Source organism: Canis aureus, chromosome 16, assembly GCF_053574225.1.
Source record: "Canis aureus isolate CA01 chromosome 16, VMU_Caureus_v.1.0, whole genome shotgun sequence".
NCBI classification, from domain to species: domain Eukaryota; kingdom Metazoa; phylum Chordata; class Mammalia; order Carnivora; family Canidae; genus Canis; species Canis aureus.
In genome coordinates this window covers 48,738,653-48,763,524 of record NC_135626.1, presented here as the reverse complement: position 1 = coordinate 48,763,524, position 24,872 = coordinate 48,738,653, and the positions used below count along the sequence as shown (strand labels likewise).

The window sequence follows — 24,872 nt, the reverse complement described above, 5'->3', positions numbered from 1 at the left end:
ATACCCTGTCATATTTTATAGATAAAGTTAGAGAACTCTGAAAGGATCTGCTTGGTTTCCATTGGGAGGAAGGAAAACAAAAGGGAGTAAAGCAAAAATGCACCACTTAGAGAAAAGTCCTAGGTGATACCTCACATTTTTAAAGTGCTTTATGTGAGAACTTTACACATATTATCTTTTGGTGTTGACCTACTTGTGGGATAGGGAAGAAAACAGTTACTATCCTTACTTTGTACGAAGAAGAACAGAACAGAGACTCAAAGAAGTTAATGACTTGCCCAAAGTCAAGGGCTTAGTATTGATTTTGCTGGCACTACAGTCAGGTCTTTATCTTCCAGTCCAGTGCCTGTTTTGCAAGTGGCCAGGCAATGCAGAAAAGGAGGGCTCAGTGGTGTTCAAACGTGTGGCAGTCAACAATATTCTCCTCTCATTCATAGGAGAGATAATGGTGTCTTAACTGAAGAGGTGGACTTTGGGGAGGAGCCCATTAATAATATATAGAGCTCTAAAAATAGAAAACATTCTAAAAATAACTGGTAACAAACTAAAGGATTATTATCAAGGCCAACTCTTTGGAAGGTAAAGCATTTCAGTGCTGACATCTGTTGAACAGAAAGAGCATTCCTATGGGTTTATACTCTTGTAGGGCAACCCCAGAAAAGTAAAGGCGGCACTCTGAGATTTTTGTCAATTAGTTTAATATATGTCCATAGGTAGTTCATATGAATGCTTAAATTACAAAATTAGCTGCCATGGTCCAAATGTGTGGGACTTTAAGAAAGCTCTTATTAATCAAAAGATAGCTAAGCATATCAACTTTGATTTCTAAAATGTATTTTAAACTTTGTAAAACAAGGCTAATTCTAGAATTATATAGCATTAAAGTAATTAAATCTTATGTTATTTTGTTATTTTAATAACTTAATTTCATGAACTGTTAAAAAAAATATTACATTTGCATCTCCCAGTTTACACATTTCTGCATTAATTTAGAGAAAAATCCATGTGAAAAGTTTTCATGCAGTTACAAAGGCAGCAGCACATACTGCTTTCACAGCAACTTGTTATTGCCTCAGAACACACCTGCACATAAAGCATCAACAAAAAAATATCCACCCACCCCTCTCCCACCAAAAAAACCCAACCTTTTCCCATCCCCAGCAAAAATTACCTGGTACAAGCAGTGACTTAAAAAATGCTTTCTTAGTAGGAAGCATTTATAAAATGCAGAAATCTGAACAAGCTAAATGCTCGTGCAGATAGATGGGCCTCTCCCCCAAGAGTTCCTTCCCCAAGAGGCAGAAAGAACTCTCAATGGTTTAGGAAAGCTCATTTTTAAAAGTATATTTATGCATATTCATGGCTATTTCTTTAAAAGAATATACCCAGCCTCAATTGTGGAAGAAATAAAAGCAGAAGGAAAAGCAAAGGGACACAGCCATAACACAGAGAATAGAGCTTCTCCATGAACATCCAATAGTTTGCAACAACCAAGAAGGAAAAACATGTAACTTCACATAGACCACTGATCTGATCTAGGTGAAGCAGTGAATTTTTCATGCATTTGTTACTCAAGGAAAACGTACAACCACTTAAATACAGCATTCACATTGTCATTAGCTTGTGGTATCAGGTAAGGAAAAAACTGTGCTCCTGTGCTACCTATCCTTAGAATTTTCCATGTACATGTGAGTATCCTAAGTCTTAGAGATATAACACTGTCATCAGCACCTCCCACCTACAAAACATACACTGAACTACATTATGTTTTGAGTCCCTGAAATTTCAATACCACATATAGTGTTCTAAATTTAATTTTTTTACAAGGTTAATGTACACACAGAAGAAAACATCAAGCAATGTTTATTGTGCAATTCCAATAGTTATTTGTGGAATCTTGGCTTAGAGTCAGTCTTCATAGCCTTTGCAACTACCCAGTTTAAACAAAAAGCAACAATCTAATTATGTATCTATAAATTTCATGATATTTCTTCAAACATCAAAGCACTAAAAGCACTGATGATTCATGTTATAATTTTAAAAATATTTTAAAACTACACATATATATCATTCCTTTTATAAAGTAATCAAAATAATTTGGTTATCTGGAAGAGAAATACTGAAACAGAGTCCTTCCATTGCATCTATAACCTCTGTAAAATTCCATATCAAAAACAGAACAGATGATGAAATAAGGATTTCTTAGTCACTTGAGAGTGTTTGAATTTTAAGATGAGAAATTGGTATTTTTTGTTTCCTGTGAATTCAGAGCTTACAGGTGGCATCAGGACTCCGATCTCTGGGATGACTTTACATGGCTTTCACTTTGATTTGTTTCATTTTCATTTGCTTCTTCTCTAATTTCTTTTGCTCACGCCTCAAGGCAGCTTCCTAGAGAAAGGAAATCCAAACTAAGCTCTAAGTACACATAAAAAATCAAAACTAGAAAAAAAAAAAATCAAAACTAGAATACTGCCTATATTATTATTCAAAAACCCAGGCTTGTACCATAAATAACTTTCTAAAAGACAGTTATAAAAATTGCTAATATCTATGTTGGTTAATGAAAATCAGCTTAAAATGAAGTAGCAGAAAAAAATGAAGTAGCAGTAACTAATCTCAAATTAGAAAGAAATTAAACGCTATATTTAAGCAGCTTTGTTATTCTGATTTTTACTATACTCAAGAAACACTAATCCAGCTTTCATCATAACATCTATGTGTATCTGCCAAGGATTTGTACTTCAATTCAGAAAAGCTTAAGATCTCCTTTTTCAGGCTGTTAATTGGGCATCTCTTCTTATAAGCATAGATATTAAACCTGAGCACAATACTTTAATGCATAATGTTAAACTGGGAGTTTTTATCATATTTTTATTTATGAATTAGGTTATATTGAAAGAGAAAAAGGAGCTCCAAACACATTATTTTAGTGGCAAAAGTCACTGGTTATTGTTATCTGTACTAAGGGAAGCCTTAGAGACCAAGTCAAAGTATGACTTCACTGGTTGGTTACTAGCCATCACATCTGATTAAAGATTATTTCAGTGGCAATCTCAAACTTAATTTTTTTTAGAAGTTTGAGGTAGAAATATCCTGAGAAACATACTCCTCCACTAGAGGACTGAGAAGATACAGAATAGGAAAAACAGAAGCATGTAGCACATACGGTTATTGATAGTATTACAAATTATGTCTCAAAGGGTCATTTGTAAATTGGTTTGAGAAGTATTGATTGTGTTAGGTTTCAACACTAGCTCAGAAAAAACTACCTCTACAGCATGGAAGCCTGAATGTTTATCCATCCATAGCTGTGCTCTTAAGTACCCCTGAAGAACTGAACCATTATTGTTAACACCACTTTTATGGGAAAACGAACAAAATCAAATGACAAATGGTGAGGAGGCCTGAGTATCCCGGGCAACTTTCCTCAACACATTAGTGACACTCCATGGGAGTGACACTCCCATGGCGCTACATAGCCGCCTCACTGTTTCTTGCCAGGAGGTCTCCTGATTTTCTTCCATTCTCAAAATTATTCTTGTTAGAACCCACATCTCCCAGAACTTTGTTCTCTTCTTTTTTTTGACTAGCATTTACAAGGTTTAAAACTGTAGAGCTAGACTATTGCATCTTACTTCACAAAAATGTGAGAACATGCTGATGTTTCAAACATAACATACTACAGCCTAAAAAGCTCTTGAGTTTGAGATCCCAGTTATGTACAAAATAGAAAACAAAAATACAAACAAAAAATATTCAGATTCTCTAATTCTATAAGCAAATTAAACATTTTATAAAATGAGATACATTTGGACCATAGGGCATATGTTCTGTCTTCTATTAAAATTCCTAATTTCTTTCTACTTCAGTTAAGTACTTGGCTTGTACTTAACTTGGCTTGTACTGGTGGAACTTTCAAAATGGGATTGTGCTGGGGAAGGCTAATTTATATCATTCTCTAAGATCACAGACTCAATCTAACCTGGTTTGAAAGGGACAGATTATTTTTCTTAATAGTGCTATCACAACTAATAATGTCCCAAGTGCAGAGAAATGCTCAACTTTTAGGCCTGTGTACACTCCTACACAGAATTTACCTTCACGGTCAAATGGCATAATAGGCATCCTTCTAAATCCTAGTTTTACCAAGCATAAGAAAAGTCTGTCTTACCTCCAGCCTGCGCTGTTTCTCAGGATCTTCCTCATTCATGATTCGCTCCTTCTCTGCTCTTTTCTTCTCCTCACGACGAGACTGCGCGGCTTCCTGTCTTTGCACGTGTGTCAGCTTCAAGAAGTTTTCTTCTACCCGAGCTCGGTTTTTATCTGCTTTCTGTTTGCCCTTCTCCCCAAGAAACAAAGCGTTCATAAGAAATCCATTTCAATCCAACAGAACCACGTCCCATTTAGTATTATTTTTTTATAGGAATACTTTTATAAGACTATTCCCATTTAGCACTTTAGGTCAACTAGCAAACTAGCAAAGATACAATCGCTAAAATCATTGCTCTCTGACTCCCCTGGGGGGGAAACAAAATAAAAGATGCCAACTTATAATAAAAGCTGTGGGTCTTACTTCTCTGTTGAGTCGGAACTTTTTGGCTTTATCAATAGAATAAATCACCATGTTCATCAGGGGTAGCAAAGCCTCCATATCCTTTGGGTAAGTGTTACCTGAGCCAGGCACTGGAAAACAAAGACATTTTCCTATTGAGTTAATGGCAACATTAATACTTCTGGGCCCACCCAACCTTTTTTTTTTTTTTTTTCTTCCCACCCCACCCCCCACTTTTTTTGTATTAATAGACTTCTTTCTCCAAGTGTCATAGACAGCTAAAATGCAGCAGAAAATAGAAATTAAAATAAATAAAAGGATCTCTTATTGAAGAAATCCCAAAACCAATAAGCAGGCAAGCTTAATGCAGTTTTTTATGGCTATCCTTTAGGAGGGAACAATATTCTCCTTAAGATAATCATCTCACAGAAAATGAACCCAGGCAAGACCACAGAGCACTTACCATTAAATGTAAACAATAGTGTCCTCTTAGTGTCAGGCAGCTTTAAAGGCTGACCTTCCCTGTTATAAAAGAAAGGCTATTTAGAAAGAACACAAGAAAGATACTTTCCATTCACATAAATCACCCAACTCACTTAGATGAATAGATATGTGCAGATAATCAGTACAGTATTTGGCTTGGAATCCCCAAGTTAAATATAATCTCAGAAGCTGAAGGAGCTTTACAGGTCCCTTGGTCCACTTGTCTTATCTGATGGATGCATTCCCAAGTGATCTTTATCCTATACTTGAACACCTCCAGTGAAGCTTCCCAGGCATCAGGATATAGTCCTCTCACCTGGGGAGCCAGAAATGAGCCTATGTTTAAGTATGAGGCCCACATTTTAAATAATATTTTTGCTTATTTTGATGGATTTTTATGTTTTACTTCCAACTCCTCTTTCTATAATGAAGCATCTTATTTTTGAGTTAGGCTCAGAATATATTTAGAAATGATTTACTATAGCATATATAATTTAGTTCTGACTCACCAAAGATTTCCTTTTGTAATCTCTATCAACCCTCCTCTCCTCCCCTCATACAAAAAAGGCTCCATGAATGTCACGTGCCCACAGTGTTGTTACTGAGTTGAGCAAGGCAAGGATGATGCAACACTATCTATCCATAGGCATAAAGACCCGAATAATTCTGACACAGAACTAAAATCCAGATTGGCTTTTAACTGTTCTTAACTCCACAGCTTATGAAAGGAAAGCCCTTAACCAAAAATTTAGGTCAGAGCCAATTCTACATCAAGGGTAAACTTAAATAAGTATCCACTCCTGAGAAAGGATCTGATTACAAATAACAAATTTAAGCTCTGAATATGAACATTCAAACAATGTTACTCTAAAGCCAGGAACGCTATGCACATTGAGAGCATCTGATAATATACTAGGAAAAAAATATAACAAATGAAACCAGAAAAGGTCATGAAATAAAATGCAGATATCTCTAATCAGACATAAGTCAAAATCACAGATTCATATCATAAATTTAAAAAGGAAAAATAAACTACTACAACGGATAAAGAAATTAGCAGTTACATTTTCTTAGTATTTGCCATTCTGTAAGAGTTTCATCCATCCCACTGAGTGGCTGGTGCATAATGTGATGACATATTGCAATCTGGGAGGCTTATCTGTTTGTCTCCCATAGGTTTTCAATTACTTTCATGACACATGCAAAGCAAAGGAAAACTTAGAATGCCTGTCATCAACTTTCCTCACTCATTTGGTAAGAAAAATTGGAGAAGCACCTTGCAGGTGTTTCAACAAAGAAAGCTAGTAGGGACAATTAACTTCAATATTTTTATCTCATACGTACTCTTGCATAATTTTTGGACCAGAGAACTGGTCTGAAAAATGAACGGATTCAATCTTGTCAGCATAGTGTGTAAGAAAGTGAACCATCTGAAAAAAAGAAAAAAAAATTTTAAAGTAGGATTTGATGCATTTCCCTTTTTTCATAAAGATATTCACTCCTTAATCCTCCTTGCTTTTTCACAACAGCATTAAGGCTAAAGCTTTTTAAAAATAAAGTTTAAATAAGAGAAGGGATCTCTCTACAAAGAAACTAGTACCTTTCTTTAGTCACACCAATGATCAAATTTCTTCTATGAGCAGCTGAACATATGTCTCAAAATAATGTTCTAAAACAAGAACAAATGCATGAAGATAAAATCTAAAATAATTTCAGGGGATCGTCATAAACACATCACCTTGAATTTACATTAGAACCGTCTTTGAGCTACTCTATATTTTTATGATGCTAAGATGTACTCCTACCATTCCACAACCAATAGAAAAAAAAGATTCCCTATGCATCTACACTAATGGACTAAATGACATGGTGATGAGGATTAATCCTGTAGTCCTTCTACAAAAACTTGAAAACCATTAGCAATCCTAGGAATAATTTTCTCTTGATTCAGAGAGAAATTACTTGACTAGTCAAACTCGTTTTTTGTAAGTTAATCTACTGCTAAAGAAGGTATTTTAATGTTTGTGTGGGAAAGGAATACAGCATTGCCATAAAATGAAGAACTAGCACAGTGTGACTTTTAGGGGGAGTGCCTTGTAAACGCTAAGGTCTGCAAATGTATGTCTTCTATTGCATTTACCTTTGTATCCATCATTCCCTCTGTGACTTCTCCCATCTCTGACAGGATGGCCAAGGAGTCTGGCAGTCCATACTTTGCTCCAGACTTAGGTTTGTCACTACAAAACTCACTCTAGAAGAAAAAGCAATTGAAGGTAAGACAAATTTTATTATGCACAAACTTTTTTTTTCCCCTCAAGAGAGTATGTTCTGACCTATTTCAAAGTTGTGCTTAACAATTCAAGTGATAGGAACACCTGGGTGGCTCAGTGTTGACCGTCTGCCTTCGGCTTGGGGTGTGATCCTGGAGTCCCAGGATCAAGTCCCATATCGGGCTCCTTGCAAGGAGCCTGCTTCTCCTATCTCTGACTCTCTCTGTGTCTCTCATGAATAAGTAAAATCTTAAAAAAAAAACAAAAACAAAAACAATTCAAGTGATATAATTACCCTATGTTTTGAAGTTGACTGCCTATGTAATAAAGAGGAACAATTCTCCATGTATTTGAGTTGGAAAAATGAGACATACCAGATCTTGCATCTCTTTCTGGAGTCGCACCAAGGCTTTCCGAGTGCCAACAGCAAATACATAGGTATCCATGTCTTCATCATTCATGGTTACTTTTATTTGCTTAAAGACAACAACAACAGAATTCACCTGTTAGATTCTGTGATATGCAGAGTTCTATGATGGCCCCTGAGAGTCCCACCCCCTGAGGTCTACATTCTTCCCTTGAATGTGAGAGGAACCTGTGAGTATGATGGCTATCACTCCCATGATTATGTTGTGTCAGAAGCCTGCTGATCAGATGACACTGAGTTAGTCAAAAGGGACTTTATCTTGGAATGACCAATCAAGTGAGCCTTTAAAAGGAACGAGGCCCAAGAAAAGTCTTGAAGTAGGAAAGGGCTTGGGTGGGGGGCTATGGCAAAGACCTCAGAATGGCTTCTAGGAACTGAATGGTTTCCAGTTGGCAACAGTAAGAAAATGGAGACTTACAACCATGGGGACCGGACTTCTGCCAACAACGTAAATGACCTTGAAAAGAGGAACTCAAGCTCTAGAAATTCAAGTTGCTGAACAACTGGACTTATTGGGAGGATAGAGTACCCAGAAAGGGCCTGGGAGCCCTCTGTATACCATCCCCATGCCCATATCTTGCCTCTCTTCCATTGGACTATTCCTGAATTGTATCCTTTATAATAAACCAGTAAATATAACTAAAGCTTTCCTGAGTTCTATGAGCCATTCTAGCAAATTACTGAACCCGAAAGGAGGGCCATGGGAACTTTTGATTTATAGCCAGCTAGTCTCAGAAGTATGAGAGCCTGGGACTTGCAAGTGGCATCTGAAGTATGAGCAGTCTTGTGGGACTGAGACCTTTATTTTATTTTATTTTAAATATTTTATTTATTTATTCATGAGAGAATAAAGGAGACAGAGGCAGAGACATAGGCAGAGGGAGAAGCAGGCTCCATGCAGAAACCTGACGTGGGACTCAATCCCGGGACTCCAGGATCACGCTCTGGGCCGAAGGCAGGTGCTAAACTGATGAGCCAACCAGAGATCCCCCAGGACTGAGACCTTTAACTTGTAGAATCTGGCACTAACTCCAGTGTACAATGTCAGAAATGAACTGAATTGTTGGACCCACAGCTGGTATCTGGACAACCAGAGAATTGGCTGTTCATGTTCGTAAACACCACAGATAAACAATTTTTAATAACTGCATTGGACCAGGAAGATAAAGTTATAAACCTCAAGAGCCTGGTATGTTAAAACATGGCACTATTTGTCATATTAACTATATCTTAAGATGTCTGGGTCAAAAATTATCAGTACGTAGAGGGAAGTGTTAAAGTAGAGAAATACAGGAAAGACCTGGCAAGATGGCAGCTCTAAAAGGATAGGTTTTCTGTTCTTTCATCATTGAGCAGACATTACACAAAACAACACCTTAAATAAAACCCAGAAAAGGGGCTAAAAAATACAGAGACTTGTGTTTATTGAGGCTGTCTTTACAGAAAAAATAAGAGATAAAACAATGGCTGATTCAGAGAAAAAGACATTAAATCTACCTCAAGAAAGAATTGGAGAAAAAAAATTGAAAATGATTACAACATCTGAAGAATAATTTAGGATAGCTGAAGATGCAGCAAAATTTCCTCCTTTCTACCTAGTAAGATGGTATCTAGTAGGAGAAAGAATGATAGGACTCTTAACCATAAATGATAGAACTCTTAAGTAACGAGGCTTTAAAAATTAGTAGATTAAACCACCAGTGGCCATATAAGACAAAATGAAGTGAATAAAAGATACAGATTTGCAACTAAAAATGAAACCTTTAAAATAGTAACCTTGGGGACACCTGGGTAGCTCAGTGGTTGAGCATCTGCCTTCAGCTCAGGTTGTGATCTGGGGTCCTGTGCTCCCCATGGGGATCCTGCTTCTCCCTCTGCCTATGTCTCTGCCTCTCTTGTGTCTCTCATGGATAAATAAATAAAATCTTAAAAAAATAATAAAATAAAATAATAACAATGAGTTTCAATCCAATGACATTCCGAAGTACATAATCATATTACTAATACAGCACTTGTTTACCAAATACTCCTTTGTATTTTGACATATATGCACACATCTCTTGTTCTACTAGTTCATATAAAAGAGACTGTATATTTTGGTTTCCTGTAGCAGAAGGAGCCAGTACAATTACTTATTAAATGAATGAAGGGAAGGGCTGGAATGTTGTATTTCTGACAAAGGATACAATTTGCAGATTAGCATGTTGACTTAAACAAAGGGAAGAAGGTATACCAAACAATAAGGTCCCTAGATCATGATTTGAACTCATTCAGCCCAAAATGTTATTTGAAGTAAAATTATTTAAGAAATCCACCTTATTATCAAAGATAAAAGCATTAGCAAGGCACAGAGTAAGATGAGAGTGCAAACTAACTGTGACAACTGTTTCCTCTCCATTATCCAGATGGATTCAGCCAATCTACCTATTGATAGAGTAGTATCTCCTTCCCTACAGAAAGCACATGTTCCCCACTCCCCATAGTTGGTACACTAAGTAGAAAATAATCCATCGACATAGAAAAGGGTCCACTTTTGGCAAGGAACACAAGTTGCCTGAAATTCAGACAGAATCCAGGCAAGGAATGGTGTAAGTTCTAAGAAGTTAAGAATTTAATCTGTACAGAGAAAACCAGTAGGAAGAATACATACCACTTGATCACTCACTGGTCTCATCATTCGGGCCAGGACATTCAGTAAGTCTTGTCTCTTGAGGAACTGAAAAACCAAGAGAATAGTTGCAACTTTTATTACTATAAAGACCTTGAAGGGGGAAATCGAATGTTTCAAGAAATATACTCTACATTTGCCAATTAGTGGAAAGAGGATTTTTACATCTAATTTTTAGCTAAAAGAAAAAGAATAAGACAGTAAATTTGGATTTGGAACCACACTGGAAAACAATTAAAGGAAGATATACGTTATACCACTAATTCTGAACTTACCCTCAGCTGGATGAGCATCCCTTCACAGCACACTCGACCAGAACACCACAAATTGTAGATATGCTCATTCTCTTGGTTCAGCTTTCCTGTGCTTGTTGCTTCTTTGTTAGTTCCATCATCCCCTAGGGGTAAAACCATTTAATGTGATTCACCGAAAATGTTGGGGCCTAATCATCACACTTCCTCCACTCTGACCCCCAAATAATCATAGCTTTAGGGAAGCAATACTTTGCTATCTTACAGAACTCTCCTTCAGACATACATTACAACAGATGGTCATCATTCCTTTAAATACTCTTTGTCTCCATCGAAAAATTATGGAGGGGCACCTGGCTAGTTTAGTCAGTAGAGGATATGACTCTTGATCTCGGGGTTGTGAGTTCAAGCCCCACAGTGGGTGTAGAGATTACTTAAAAATATAATCATGGACTCTAGTGTTACCTGTTAATGATGATTAGCTCAAAATATAAATTTCTCAAAAGTAGATACAAAATGGATGGAGCAAAGTCAGTTAAAATGCCTGTCAAAGGTTAAAACAAACAAACAAAATTCCTAAGCAGTGAATAAAAAATACCATTAATACAAACTATTCAACACTCTTGCCTATGTCTCCTGTGGATTAACTTTAACCAAATTTGCTTTTCCAACAGCAACATGGTAACAGTTGGTATTAAGAGTTGTATTTTAGATCTAGAAAGGGCTCAAATTCCAATCATTTCCTTCTTTCATGTAATTCATGCAGTGTAGTATCTGTTCACTGAATGAATACAAAAGAAATTGTTCGACCTCACAAGGGAAAGCACAGTGACACACCAAATGAAAATACATGAGGGGAAGTGGAAGGCATTAAACGCTGTTTTTTGTTTTTTGTTTTTTTTTTCCTGATTTCCAAGTAAAAAAGTACTCTGAAATGCTATGGTACAGTGGAGAGAGTGAGAGAGAGCATGGACTTTTTTTTTTTTTTTTAAGATTTTATTTATTTATTCATAGAGACAGAGAGAGAGAGAGAGAGAGAGAGGCAGAGACACAGGCAGAGAGGGAGAAGCAGGCATCATAACAGAGAGCCTGACGTGGGACTCGATCCAGAGCCTCCAGAATCACGCCCTGGGCTGCAGGCGGCGCTAAACCGCTGCACCACGCGGGCTGCCTGAGAGCATGGACTTTGAAAGTAAGTAGACTAGCTTCTCATATCATGGTTGCAATTTAATAGCTTAACATTTCTAGACTTTAGTGCCTCCTTAAGAAAAGAAACTATATCCAACTGACAGTGTTATTACAAGGATTACATAAGAGGGTGCATGGGTGGCTCAATAGGTTAAACTCTGCTCGGGTCATGGTCCCAGGATTGAGCCCCATGTTGGGCTCCCTGCTCAGTGTGAAGCCTGCTCCTCCTTCCCCCCACTGCTGTGCTCTCTCACACACACATTCTCTCCCTCTCAAATAAATAAAATCTTTAAAAAACAAACAAACAAAAACAAAGACTACATAAGAAACAATGTATGCAAAGTACCTAGCGTAACATATAAACAGTAGGCTAAAGAGCTGAGCAGATGGATACTTGCTTACTAAAAAGAAACAAACTGAGATGAAGGTGGGGTGAGTCCACCTTACTCCCTCACTACACAAGCATGGGGCTTCCTCTAAGGTACTTCAGTGTATACCTTTTCAATGGATTTGAACTAAAGTTCCCAGAACCTGAGGAAATTCTGAGGGATTTCTAATTTCTAAAAGATGAAATGAAAGCATCAAGCTACCTAAAATGTCAAAATTCCTTGTTTTCAGCCAGACTTCTATCAACTTGTTTTGATAGCACTGTGAATCTTATTCTAATCAGAAGCTGTTTAGCAATTATTGATTAATGAAAAACTAGAAAATTACTTTTTAAATGCAATTAATTCAGTACATAAAACCTAATAAAAATGGGATCCGGGCAGCCCAGGTGGCTCAGCGGTTTAGCGCTGCCTTTAGCCCTGGGCCTGATCCTAGAGACCCGGAATCGAGTCCCACGTCAGGCTCCCTGCATGGAGCCTGCTTTTCTCCCTCTGCCTGTGTCTCTGCCTCTCTCTCTCTGTGTCTCTTATGAATAAATAAATAAAATCTTCAAAAAAAATAAAAAATGAGATCCTTCTTCAGAGGAAAAAAAAAAAAGCATCCTCTTCAGCAGTCCATGAAAGAAGTTAGATGCTTATACTGAAGGGAATAAACAGTTCTTACAAGGTGGTATTCAAGCATGCAGCTGGACTTGTATTAGCCTAACTTACCTACTAAGGTAAAGTTGCTCTCCAAAAGCTCTCTGTGAGTGTTAAACCAGGCTTGAGCAAGGCGGCTATTTTTATTCTTCCCAATGATATAATTCATGATGTAAGCGAGCAGACCAGTTACCATCAAAATTTCTAGGTAATAACTCTCCCAACTGTTCTGGAGGTGTGCAGGAACCTAAAGATGAACAATCATTCCATTTAATGTTGGCTGAGGCTGAAGGATGGAGTCTAACTCATGGGATAAAGGAGAATGAGAAAAGTGGATAATTTAGATAATTGACGCTGAATATGGTTATACTTTGAAAAATATGCTCATTTTAGTTTTCTAGGTTAGCTTTGAAAAGATTCTTTAAGGAAATGTGAGGACAATCAAATGGAATGAAAAGCTGGAAAGCCCTCTGTATTAAACTTGATTCTGAGTCTTACCCCCAAAGAAACCCAGTTTCCAGTCTCTTCATCATTCCTTGATAAATACAACTAGGAGGGCTAGAATAAAAACATAGGGGTTGCTTCTCTAAGTGTGGAGTTTTATCAGAAGAATTGATGTCAAGTTCTTTAACAGCTCCCCACTATTACGTCAACACCATCTATATTTAATGATATTTTTAATTATATTTCTGGAATTAGTAACAGCTATTTTGTTGGTTAGTTTGGAATTCAGAATCCTATATACCTACATCAACAATTGTTATTGGGTCTTTATTTTTGCTAGAAGAAGTATCTGGTTTGTCTTCATAACCTTCAAATTCTTCATCATCATATGGCTCACTCTCCGTATCTCCCTCCTACAAAAACGAGGAACAATCTGTTTTCCCCCACAAATGTGGCCAGTAATTGCATCTCATTTTTGTAGGCAATATTTGTAGAGGAAAACAGAATATGTAAGCAGCAGCACAGAACACAGAGATATTCCAAGTTTATAACAAATGATAACTCTCCATGCATTTGAACTTTGATATAATTCCCACCTATACACAGTTCTATTCTCCAACCATTCCAGGTAGGCTTTCCATAGAGAAGAAAAATATAATTCATTCTTCCATCAGTGTAAAAGGTGGAACATATCACAAAACATTTAGAAGAGCTCTGCCTACTGAACAAAAATGAAGATAGCTGAGAGTAAAGGTCTCCTTAGATCTGGGTATTACTTTTAATGTCTGGGAAAGGGCCAGTTACAAATCTTCTAATCTTTCCACTTTCCCAAGAATCAAGAAAAAGAACCTCACCTGGGTATCTGCATCTTCAAAATCTCCTTCTTGGTTTTCATCCTGCCCTTCCAACTCCACAGTGGTCTCGTCTTCATCATCTTCAGTAGTTATCACCCGTTGAGGAGATTCAGTAACAGAATCTTCTGTGACATCCTCAAATTCAGCAAAGTCATTATCATCATATTCTACTATGTCTTCCTCATCCTCAAAATCATCAAACTTGGCTTCAGAGACACTCCCGAACACCAAAAGGACAACACAGAAAGCAAGGGAGGCTTTCATTGCACCTTAAAAATGAGTTAAAAATAATAATAAATCAAAATTCTAAATGGACTACTATATATATAGATATATAGATATATATCTATATATATCAAATTTTATAGTTAAAAAAATCAATCTGTGACTCTCTCCTGCTTTTTAAAATTTTAATACTATTCACTTCATTTTTGTTTAAAGATTTTATTTATTTATTCATGAGAGACACAGGGAGGCAGAGACACAGGCAGAGGGAGAGGCAGGCTCCATGCAGGGAGCCTGACGTGGGACTCGATCCCAGGTCTCCAGGATCACACCCTGGGCTGAAGGCGGCGCTAAACCACTGAGCCACCCAGGCTGCCCACAACTATCTTTTTTTAAAAAAAAAGATTTATTTATTTATTCATTGGGGGGAGGGGGCAGAGACACAGGCAGAGGGAGACGCAGGCTCTTTGCAGGAGCCGCACGTGGGACTCGATCCCGGATCCCAGGATCATGACCTGAAGGCAGCCACCCAACCACTGAGCCACCCAGGTGTCCCAAAATGCAACTACCTGTTAGCAGTAATATGTAAATAGTAAAACCATTTGTCCTCAGATCAACTTTGTGTGTGTATATGTGAACATCATCATCATGAAAGCTAATGTTTAAGATATAAAAGTTCTAGGGATGCCTGGGTGGCTCAGTGGTTGAATGTCTGCATTCAGCTCAGGGCATGATCCTGGAGTCCTGGGATCCAGTCCCACGTCAGGCTCCCTGCATGGAGCCTGCTTCTCCCTCTGCCTATGTCTCTGCCTCTCTCTCTCTGTGTGTGTCTCTCATGAATAAATAAATAAAATCTTTGTTAAAAAAGAGAGAGAGAGAGAGAGAGATAAAAGTTCTAGGCCCTGTCCTAAAGGCTTTACAGTAAAAAAGCAACAAATTTAATCCTCATAAAAACCCTTTGAGAAAAGTAGCATTAACATCTCCATTTCACAGATAAATAGAAATGAGGTGCAGGGACACTAAGTAATACAAATACCAAGTGGCACAGAGCTATGATTTTGATCCCAGTTATGCTTCCAAAATCCCTACTATGAACTGCTTCTCAAGATGATTTTCAAATGTAAGCCAGTGGCTGTGATTTTAATCATTTACTTAAAAGTAGTAATTTTTTTTTTTTGGGTGGGCAGCAAAGCAAGGTTTATTGAGTGAAAGTAAAATTTATTGAATGATAGAGTACAAAGATCCCAAAGAGGACACGAGAGAGTTGCCCAAAATAGTAATTTTTTGTCAACAAAATTGTTCCTAGTATACATAATGGGATTAAATACATCAGCATTTCATAGCTTTCTGAAGAGAATACTAGGTATTCCACCATCTAAACAAGTTCTGAACCAATAAATACAATGAAATCAGATCTATGACAAAAATGTGCCAAATGATATGAAAACATCTTACCAAACAGGTAAGGCTTTACCAAAAAGGGAGAACATTTGATCCACAGTTTGAAGCATAGTTAGATTTAAAACATCAAGTCTATTTAGGTTGTATTTCTAGTTCTTCTTTCTCATCTGAACACAAGCCCTATAGCACCAATTGTGTAACAGACATGTCCATTTTTATGCCCTACTCACTTTTTCTATATAGGGTCAAATAATAAATATATAGGCTTTGTGGATAGCATACTGTCTCCATTACATATTCTTCTTTTTAAAAACAATCCTTTAAAAATGTAAAAACCAGGGGATCCCTGGGTGGCTCAGCAGTTTAGCGCCGCCTTCGGCTCGGGGCATGATCCTGGAGACCCGGGATCAAGTCCCGCATCAGGCTCTCTGCATGGAGCCTGCTTCTCCCTCTGCCTGTGTCTCTGCCTCTCTCTCTCTCTTTCTCTCTCTCTCTGTGTCTATCATGAATAAATAAATAAAATCTTTAAAAAAATAAGAATGTAAAAACCATTCTTAGTTCATAAGCTATACAAAGACAGTCTAGTCTGTCTCTCAGGCTGCAGCCTGCTGAGCACTGCCCTACAATCACCTTAAAACCAGCAGGTACCTGAATTTCTCTATCTCTATAATATCAATCCCATTTTCCAGTCTTGTTGAAAAGAAAGATATCTAATTTTTCACTTTCTTTTTCCTTTGATACCTAAACAGACATCAAATCCTGATGTTTCCTTCGTTGGTTCCCAAAGCCACCATGATAATCCAAGTTATCACCTGCTAAAGAATCACAGTGATATTCTAAATGATCTCCCCATCTAAACTCTCTCCCTACCCCCTTCTTCTCTTCCTAAAAGACATCATCTTCCTAAAACACAACTTTTATTCCATAAGAATTTAATAACCATCAAAAGCTAACCAATTCCTATAGAATATTATAAACCCTTCTGGCTTTCACTGCCTTTCATAAGATAATCCTACCATATCTAATCAAATGTACCCTCACTGAACACATCACCACATCAAATACTATGCCAAGAGAAGTAAAACATCATAAATTTGCATGATACTTTAGCTGCAAGGGATTGTATTATAGTATTAGTTATGATAGTAAAAAATTTGAAAAGTTGGGTTAAACTGTGGGTACATACAAAAAACAAATTCAAGTTTTTTGTCCATTAAAAATTGTTACAGGGCAGCCCAGGGCCTGATCCTGGAGACCTGGAATCAAGTCCCACATCAGGCACCCTGCATGGAGCCTGCTTCCCCGTCTGCCTGTGTCTGCCTCTCTCTCTCTCTCTGTCTCTCATGAATAAATAAAATCTTTAAAAAAAAATTGTTACAAATGAAGTAAGAAGCTCTGTTTTTGTTTTTGTTAAAGATTGTATTTATTCATGAGAGACACAAAGAGAGAGGCAGAGACAGAGGCAGAGGGAGAAGTAGGCTCCCTGCAGGGAGCCCAATGCGGGACTCAATCCCAGGACCCCGGGATCAAGACCAGAGCCGGGATCAAGACCAGAGCCAAAGGCAGATGCTCAACCACTGAGCTACCTAGGCATCCTGAAGCTCTGTTGCTTTAAAAACAAATACACATAAACAAAAAGGTTTTGACATATATCTCTAAGTAGTTACTTTATATGGTAAGATAATGCACATTTTGCCTTTGTAATTTTCCTATGATGTGCTTTTGTATTAAAAAGTTCTTGGGACCCCTGGGTGGCTCAGTGGTTGAGTGTGTGCCTTCAGCCCAGGGCGTGATCCTGGAGTCCGGGGATGGAGTCCCCACATCAAGCTCCTCGCATGGAGCCTGCTTCTCCCTCTGCCTATGTCTCTGTCTCTGTCTCTCATGAATAAATAAATAAAATCTTTAAATAAATAAATAATAAAAAGTTCTTTAAAAAAATAAAACATGGTTCCTGTACTCAAGAAGTGCTACAGACTATAGGATAGCTATAGCAGGGGCCTGAAATGACATATTTTAGAAGTTTGGTACAATGAAACATTGGGTTTGTAGACCTAAGTTAGTTAGGGTAATTAGGCTAGAAAGACCAGCAGAAGCCAAATCATGATGATCCTCATTTAAATACCACACTAAGGGCAGCCCCAGTGGCACAGCGGTTTAGCACCGCCTGCAGCCCAGGGCGTGATCCTGGAGACCCGGGATCCAGTCCCACATTGGGCTCCCTGCATGGAGCCCGCTTCTCCCTCTGCCTGTGTCTCTGCCTGTCTCTCTCTCTCTCTGAATGAATAAATAAATAAATCTTAATAAATAAATAAATAAATAAATAAATAAATAAATAATAAATACCACACTAAGGAGTTTGGATAATTAGAATCAACTAAAGGACTTAGGTAGGAGAGTGGCACCATCAGATTTGCAATTTAATCCTGATAGCTTATACCTAGGGTGAACTGGAATAGGGCACATGAGGCAGGAAAAATAGAAGTGGCTGAGACAGATAAGAGATAAAACAGGATTGAACTGGCAGTGCTGTTGGGAACAAACAGGAAAAGAGATCTGACAGATACTAAGAATTATACTTGTCAGCATGAAGTGACTGGATATAGGGAATGTGAGAAAGTTAGATTTGGGTGATTCCAAGTTTTGTCTTGAACAAAGTCATCCTTGAGATAAAGAATAAAGGAGAAAAATTGGGGGAGGAGGCAATAAATTTAGTACCTGTTGAAAAGTTTGGAGTATAAAAAAAGTTTGGAGTATTTTCAGGTAGTATGTTGGATGATTAACATTTATCTCTTAATGTTCACAAAATCCCTATAAAAAGGAATTATAACCTATTTTACAGATGGAGAAAAAGACGTAGTTTGAAATATAAGTCTGGAGTTCAGGATAGAAGCCTAAGATGGAAACAGAGATGGTGCCAGAATGGATGAGATCCCCAGGGAGTATTAAGAGTTAGGAGAATAAAAAAAACAACACTACCCAAAACTCTAGAAACGAATCATAACAGCTTAAGAGTTAGGCATAATAGGAAGAACTGTAATGGGAAACTAAGAAGGAATGGTTAGAAAAGAAAAAGAGACTCTGGTCAAAGTGGTATCATAGAAGTCAAAGGAGAAGCATATTTCTAAGGAAACAGACCTCAGTTTCAATTGCTGCAGAAAGTTCAAGTAAGAAACAGAGCAGAAATTTCCAAATACTAACAAAATCATTATTGGCAACTGCAAGGAGGTGATCAAGACAGAAGCCAGAATGGAGGGAGTTGAGTACTAACGGAAGTGAATGGGTGGCAAAAAGGAGTATACAGTACTCTTTCCGGGTACTCTAGGATAGTGAATATTCTATATCTCATATTTACAGTGCTGTAAATTCGTAAAGGAATTAGTTGAATATCAAAGGTTATTGCCCAATACCTTGTAATCCATGGCTACTCAAGAAACATACTTAAGGGACGCCCAAGTGGCTGAGTGGTTGAGCATCTGCCTTTGGCTCAGGGCATGATCCTGCTCCAGGGATCTAGTCCTGAGTCAGGCTTCCTGTGAGGAGCCTGCTTCTCTCTCTCTGCCTATATCTCTGCCTCTTTCTCTGTATCTCTCATGACTAAATAAATAAAATCTTAAAAAAGAAAAATACTTAAGATTCAACAAAATTCATAAAATCTGAAAGGCACAAATGATTTGATAAATGCCATAAAGGACAGGCCAATAGCATATCCTTTCCAATATCTGATCTTTGAAGTCAGCACCAGGGGACATTTTATGGAAAAAACATAGCTGCTTTCTCTCTCTTTTTTAATTTATTTGACAGAGACAGAGAGAACACGTAGGGGGAGCTGGGAGAAGGAGGAGAGGGAGGGAGAGGGAGAAGCAAGGCTTCCCACCCAGCAGGGAGTCCAATGCAGGGCTGGATCCCAGGATCCTGGCTGGGACCATGACCTGAGCCACCCAGGCGCCTCCACAGCTGCCTTCTCAACACCAATTTTTTTTTTTTTAAGATTTTATTTATTTATTCATGAGAGACACAGAGAGAGAGAAGCAGAGACACAGGCAGAGGGAGAAGCAGGCTCCATCCAGGGAGCCTGACTCAGGGCTGGATCTCGGGACTCCAGGATCACAATCTGGGCCGAAGGCAGGCGCCAAACCGCTGAGCCACCCAGGGATCCCCCTCAACACCAATCTTAAAGAGGTTTGTGATATGTCTTCAAACATCTGTAGCTTACTTTAATAATTTTTTATTATAGTCAAAAGTGGAAGAAATACGAAAAAGAGCACATACTTTGGTGGAGTTACATTGTTAGAAAAACATCAGCTCTACCATTTACAAGCCATATGATCTTAGACTAATTACCTAAAATTCACCGTTCCCCACATACAAAAAAAGGGATACCCATTCACTATTGGCCTCACTTATAAGGCTGTAGTTGGTATTACAGGAGATATGTGCCTGGCACATACAAGGCATTCAATAAATACTAGTTCTCATTCCTTCCTTCTCCTGTGCCTTATGAACACACTTTAATATTTAAAATATTAAATATTTTAGTGCTTCCCTTTCCAGATTTGTTTTATACTTTTTCAAAGAGAAGCAAATAAAGATTAATATTGGCACAGGCCACTTGATTAACCGCCAGAAAGTCTCATTATTTCAAATTGAACTTCCACCTAGAATGTTCACACCACAGAAAACATTTCTAAGATAACTTAGCACTGTAACAGGCTTCTTCAAGGTTATTTAGGTTAAAATTATCCAAGTCACTTATATCTTGGCCTTCCCTCTGAGAAGTTTCTCTGCTGCACCTGTCATCTCATTTCTCAAAGGCACAACTCCTTGCCAGGACACCCGTTCCTGAGAGTCCTGGGCAGGAAACACAAGCACTAACAAGTCTGGGGTCTGATTATCTCCTGCTAGCTCACTCCGTAGTCTCCCGGTAACTGGGTCTGGACTTAAAAAACCTGAAGAGCAATAAATGAGGAAATCATTCCTTGTCATTTTATTTTAATTTATTTTTTTTAATTTTTATTTATTTATGATAATCACAGAGAGAGAGAGAGAGAGAGAGAGAGAGGCAGAGGGAGAAGCAGGCTCCATGCACCGGGAGCCTGACGTGGGATTCGATCCCGGGTCTCCAGGATCGCGCCCTGGGCTAAAGGCAGGCGCCAAACCGCTGCGCCACCCAGGGATCCCATTCCTTGTCATTTTAGATTAGGCCTTTCTGACAAGTGCCAGACTACCAGACTTCTGCAAATCATGTAGACATTTCCTTGTCTCCTTACACCCGTTGGATAAAAACCGCCTTATGTCAGAAACCTTCAGAGAAGACTGACCACAGAGACTGTTGCTTCTGTTAAGCCACCAGGGTCTAGTTTTTTTCAACCATGGAGAATCATTTCATCCTAACAGTTATACTCCACTCTTCCTGCTGCACACTGTAAGCTTCCTGTAACTTTGCCCTTCTAGTTGGCATCTGCCCATACCTCTGCGGGGAAGTTCTCAAAAACCGTTAAAATCACCCCAACCCCGAAGACCAAGAGAAAATGGGCCTTGGGGTGGACGACGTTTGTTTTCTGTTTTTAAGAAGGTCAGGAGAGGTGAGAAGGCGTGATCCATGTCACCCGGGGCCTGACTTGGAGGGGCTGGGTGGTAAAGGGACTCGGCTAGGCCACGCAACTTAAAGTCACCGCTCGGCCTGGCCCGGCTGCACCGACTAAACACGTCATGGCCCGTTTCCTACCTGTGCCGGCGGCAAGAACTCGGCCCGACACTCCTGCGGCCGCGGCTTCTCGGCCCGGCCGCCACTTGCGCGGTCGCCGCGGTTTTACTGTCCCTCGATCCCTCTAGGACACAGCCGGACCAGGTAGCTCAGTCACGCTGAGCCACTCTTTACGTAGTCTCCGCCATCCGTTACGTAGAATGCGTGCGGACTGTCCGCGCCTGCGCGCGGCGAGGGGCGGGGGGCGAGGGAGCGGCCTGCGGCCTCAGGAACCGCGCGAGACCTCCTCCTCCCCGCCCAGCAGAGGCAAGGTGGGGCCGCTGGGAAGATTACATAATCTCGGCTCGCGGGCCGGAACTGCCTGCGCCGATCCCAGCCCTCTCCGCTAGGGCTCAGTCGAATTGTCATCACTCTGAACTGGTGCTCCGGAAGCTAAAGGTGGCCATGGTCTATGGGACCACGTGGCCAGAGATATGCGGAAAATGTTGCCTAGGTCGTATTTGCAAAGGACCAGAGTTTAGGGAGTCCACAATTTTATGTATATGTGGTTTCCGCCCAATTCCTTTTCTTGGGATTTCTAGACAGCTGTCATTGCTACGCTTTCTTCACCCCTAGGCCGCCTCCCGGGCTACGAGCGCTCCTCCAGCAGTAGCAGTAGCAGCAGTAGCAGCAGCAGCAGCAGCAGCAGCAGCAGCAGCAGCAGCAGCGTCGGGCGGAGTGAGAAGTCTGGAAGGTGTTCTGGAGCTTTAAGGTCCCGAGCCCGTGGCGCCTTCCGGGAGCCGTAGCCCCAGGCCCCGCCCTTCGGCCCGCGCTCTCTGCACTGCGCATGTCAGCTTTGCGTTCCCCTCCCCCCGGTCAGCAACGGGCCGAGAAGCGGCGGCGGTGGCGGCGGCGGCGAAGAAGGGGGCGGAGAGGAAGGAGCGCGGCGGACGCGGCCTGGACCGCGCGTATTCTGGCGGTAGGGTTCTCTCCGCGTCGGCGGTAGTGTCAGCTGCCGCTGCAGCCACAGCAGCAGGTCTGTGCGAGGTGGGTCTGAGTCGGGGTCGCTACCCCTTGGGGCGACTTGAGGCAACTGCGGGGCCTAGTGAAGGCCAGGGAACCGCGGCCTCGTTTAACAAAGAGTCTGTGAAGCTTCGGGGCAGCAGAGGCCCAGGGGGCCTGGAGGGGTGGGAGTGCGAGGCGGAGGCCTCCAGAGGTCCTTCCCGACCTCGTCGCTTCCACAGCTCCCGCTTCTCCCGTAACTCTCATTGTGGCCCAGTTGGCGGCTTTCCGGAGGCGGCGCCCGCCCGCCCTACTGAAAAAGGGATTTGCTGGGTGCGGGGCTCCTGGTAGGGATAGCCACAAAGAGGGTTCTGACCAAAGTCGGCAGCAGTTGGCGGATGCCAGCCTCCGAATCGGGGGGACGCGATGGGTAAAAGTTGCCCAATCGGAAGCCAGTAAAAATATAGTCAGTGATCTTCGTGCAGCCTTGAGTACATCCCTCTTGTCGCACAAAGTTTTTTGTGGCCTATTTAAGAGCCTATCTGATGCAAGTAAATAATTTATGTGGAGTTGCAAGCACACGCACCAATAACATAAGAAGGAACTATCGTGCTAGTTGAGAGTTTTGGGGAATCAGCTTTCCTTATCACCCTAGTGAAGCATTCCCCTTTGCTCCTCACTCCTTGAGGCGGTCGTTCAATTTCCTTAGGTTGTGTATTGTGTTTTGTAAATGATGTTTTTATGTCTATTCTCCATATGCATGCCCTCGAGCTCCCAGAGGGCAGAAGTTATGTCTTAATTCACTCTATTTCCAGAGCCAAGCCCAATTCTGGCACATAGGAGGTGAGCAATATGTAGTTCATACAGAAATTAGATTTTTAGCGGCGGGAAAAAAAAAAAGCATGTTGCATTTTCCTTTACCTAGAAGGGACATTATATGGTTTGATCTGCAGTGCATTCAAAGAATATTTTTATTGATGTCTGCTGTGTGCCTTTTAGGTAGCACTGTTCTGTCTGTGACCCCTGCCCTCCTGAGACTTACTTTCTAGTGGGGGAAGGAGAGATAAAACATAAATACAGAGGTTATACTGTATGTTAGAAGATGATTACTGACTTAGGTTTAAAAAAAAAAAAAAAGCTTAGAGGGATGGGGAGGTGTACTGCATTTTGAAGTAGGGTGGGCAGGGAGTATTTACAGACCAGCTGATATTTAAGCAGAGTAGAAGGAGATGAAGGAGTGAGCCTAGCAAGTATTAGGGTGAAGGAACTTTCCAGGCAGAGGGAAAAGCAAGTGTAAAGACCTTGAAGAGGACAATGCTGTTTTTTTTTTTTTAAAAAGAGGAATAATTAGAAGACCAGTGTGCTTTGGAGCTTTGTGAGCAAAGGAGGAGTAGTAGGAGATAAGGTCAGGAAGACCTGGGGGAGGCAGCACCAAAACAACCAAGGAACTTTTAGTTAGGCCATTATGAGGATTTCACATTATCTCTGGAATCATCTGAGGCTTTTGAGCAGAGGAATGGTAAGATCTGACTTAACGTAATTTAGTGTAATTCATGAAGGAATGCATTTCTTTTTATTTTAGTTTTACCAAATTCATATTTATGTAGTCCTCTTTCTCTAAGCTAAGAGAGGAAAGAGACACTTCCAAAATAGGCGTAACCAAAACTTACTTGAATTTGGCCTTAGAAGAAAATGAAGACATTCCTGGGTTTTGTACAGATTCTCATTAAAGAACTACCCAGTTTATAGTGTGTGAGCTGTTCTAAAGGCAGATTATTAGATAGAGTAGATGCTAATCAACTTTCACTAGAACTTTCTCCTTTTCCAGAAACGTAAGTTTTAAAGTAACATGGTTTTATAATCTGTTGTTTGGTAGTGCACTATTTTTAAAGGCATTAAGATCATATCTTATTTTCCACCTTTGCCCAAAACATAAACTCTAGACCAATTTTCATCCTGATATTCTACGCTTATTCTACCTTTGCTATTCTTCCTAGCTTTCTTCCTTAGAATGTCTTCTTCCTTCGTACTCCTCTAGTCAGCTTGCATCTTCTCTGCCTAGCCGGGTACCAGCTCTCTTATGAAGCCATCCCCACTTGTCAGCTCTTTGTGGTCTGAAGTGTCATGGGGCACTTATGTATGGGATTCCTGAGTTGAAAGAGATCAGAGTAAAGCTTGACATTCTCCATTTATCAGTGGAGAAATTGATTTCTGGAGAGATAATGATAAATATGGCAGCTGGTACATATTGTGCACTTACTATATACCAGCCTTTGCTCTAAGTGTAATTTTGTGTATGAACTCAATATTTTACACCAGCCCTGTTAAGTAGGTGATATTCTCACTATCTTACAGGCCCAGAAAAGCCAAATAACTTCCTTGAGGTTCACATCAAG

General features: G+C 39.9%; 2 protein-coding genes and 2 long non-coding RNA genes across 6 annotated transcripts in view; 3 read left to right on the top strand and 1 right to left on the bottom strand.

The window, feature by feature from the left end:
* Nucleotides 1-681: 681 nt before the first annotated feature.
* CCDC47 (coiled-coil domain containing 47) lies at nucleotides 682-21,803 on the bottom strand. Its single transcript, XM_077853836.1, has 13 exons — nucleotides 21,517-21,803; nucleotides 14,166-14,434; nucleotides 13,617-13,724; nucleotides 12,940-13,114; nucleotides 10,679-10,800; nucleotides 10,386-10,451; nucleotides 7,683-7,784; nucleotides 7,179-7,289; nucleotides 6,383-6,468; nucleotides 5,019-5,077; nucleotides 4,577-4,686; nucleotides 4,175-4,342; nucleotides 682-2,391 (listed from the first exon to the last, which is right to left on the bottom strand). The coding sequence occupies exons 2-13, from the start codon at nucleotides 14,427-14,429 to the stop codon at nucleotides 2,311-2,313; spliced, it is 1,452 nt and encodes a 483-aa protein (XP_077709962.1). The 5' UTR covers nucleotides 14,430-14,434; nucleotides 21,517-21,803; the 3' UTR covers nucleotides 682-2,310.
* On the top strand, nucleotides 6,620-14,383 carry LOC144286840 (uncharacterized). The gene is made up of 2 exons (XR_013354769.1): nucleotides 6,620-7,311; nucleotides 14,145-14,383. It is a non-coding gene; the product is annotated as an uncharacterized LOC144286840 (long non-coding RNA).
* Nucleotides 7,322-8,379, top strand: LOC144286839 (uncharacterized). Its single transcript, XR_013354768.1, has 2 exons — nucleotides 7,322-7,905; nucleotides 8,125-8,379. It is a non-coding gene; the product is annotated as an uncharacterized LOC144286839 (long non-coding RNA).
* Nucleotides 21,804-21,937: 134 nt separating the features above from the next.
* Nucleotides 21,938-24,872, top strand: part of DDX42 (DEAD-box helicase 42) — a 37,480-nt gene continuing 34,545 nt past the window's right edge. Inside the window, exon 1 of one of the 3 annotated variants that reach the window (XM_077853821.1) lies at nucleotides 21,938-22,453. In XM_077853821.1, coding sequence (XP_077709947.1) covers nucleotides 22,322-22,453 — 132 coding nt within the window. In that variant the 5' untranslated portion in view covers nucleotides 21,938-22,321. Of the gene's footprint in view, nucleotides 22,522-24,872 lie in introns of all 3 variants that reach the window. The other 2 variants (XM_077853823.1, XM_077853822.1) reach the window with 2 other exon arrangements.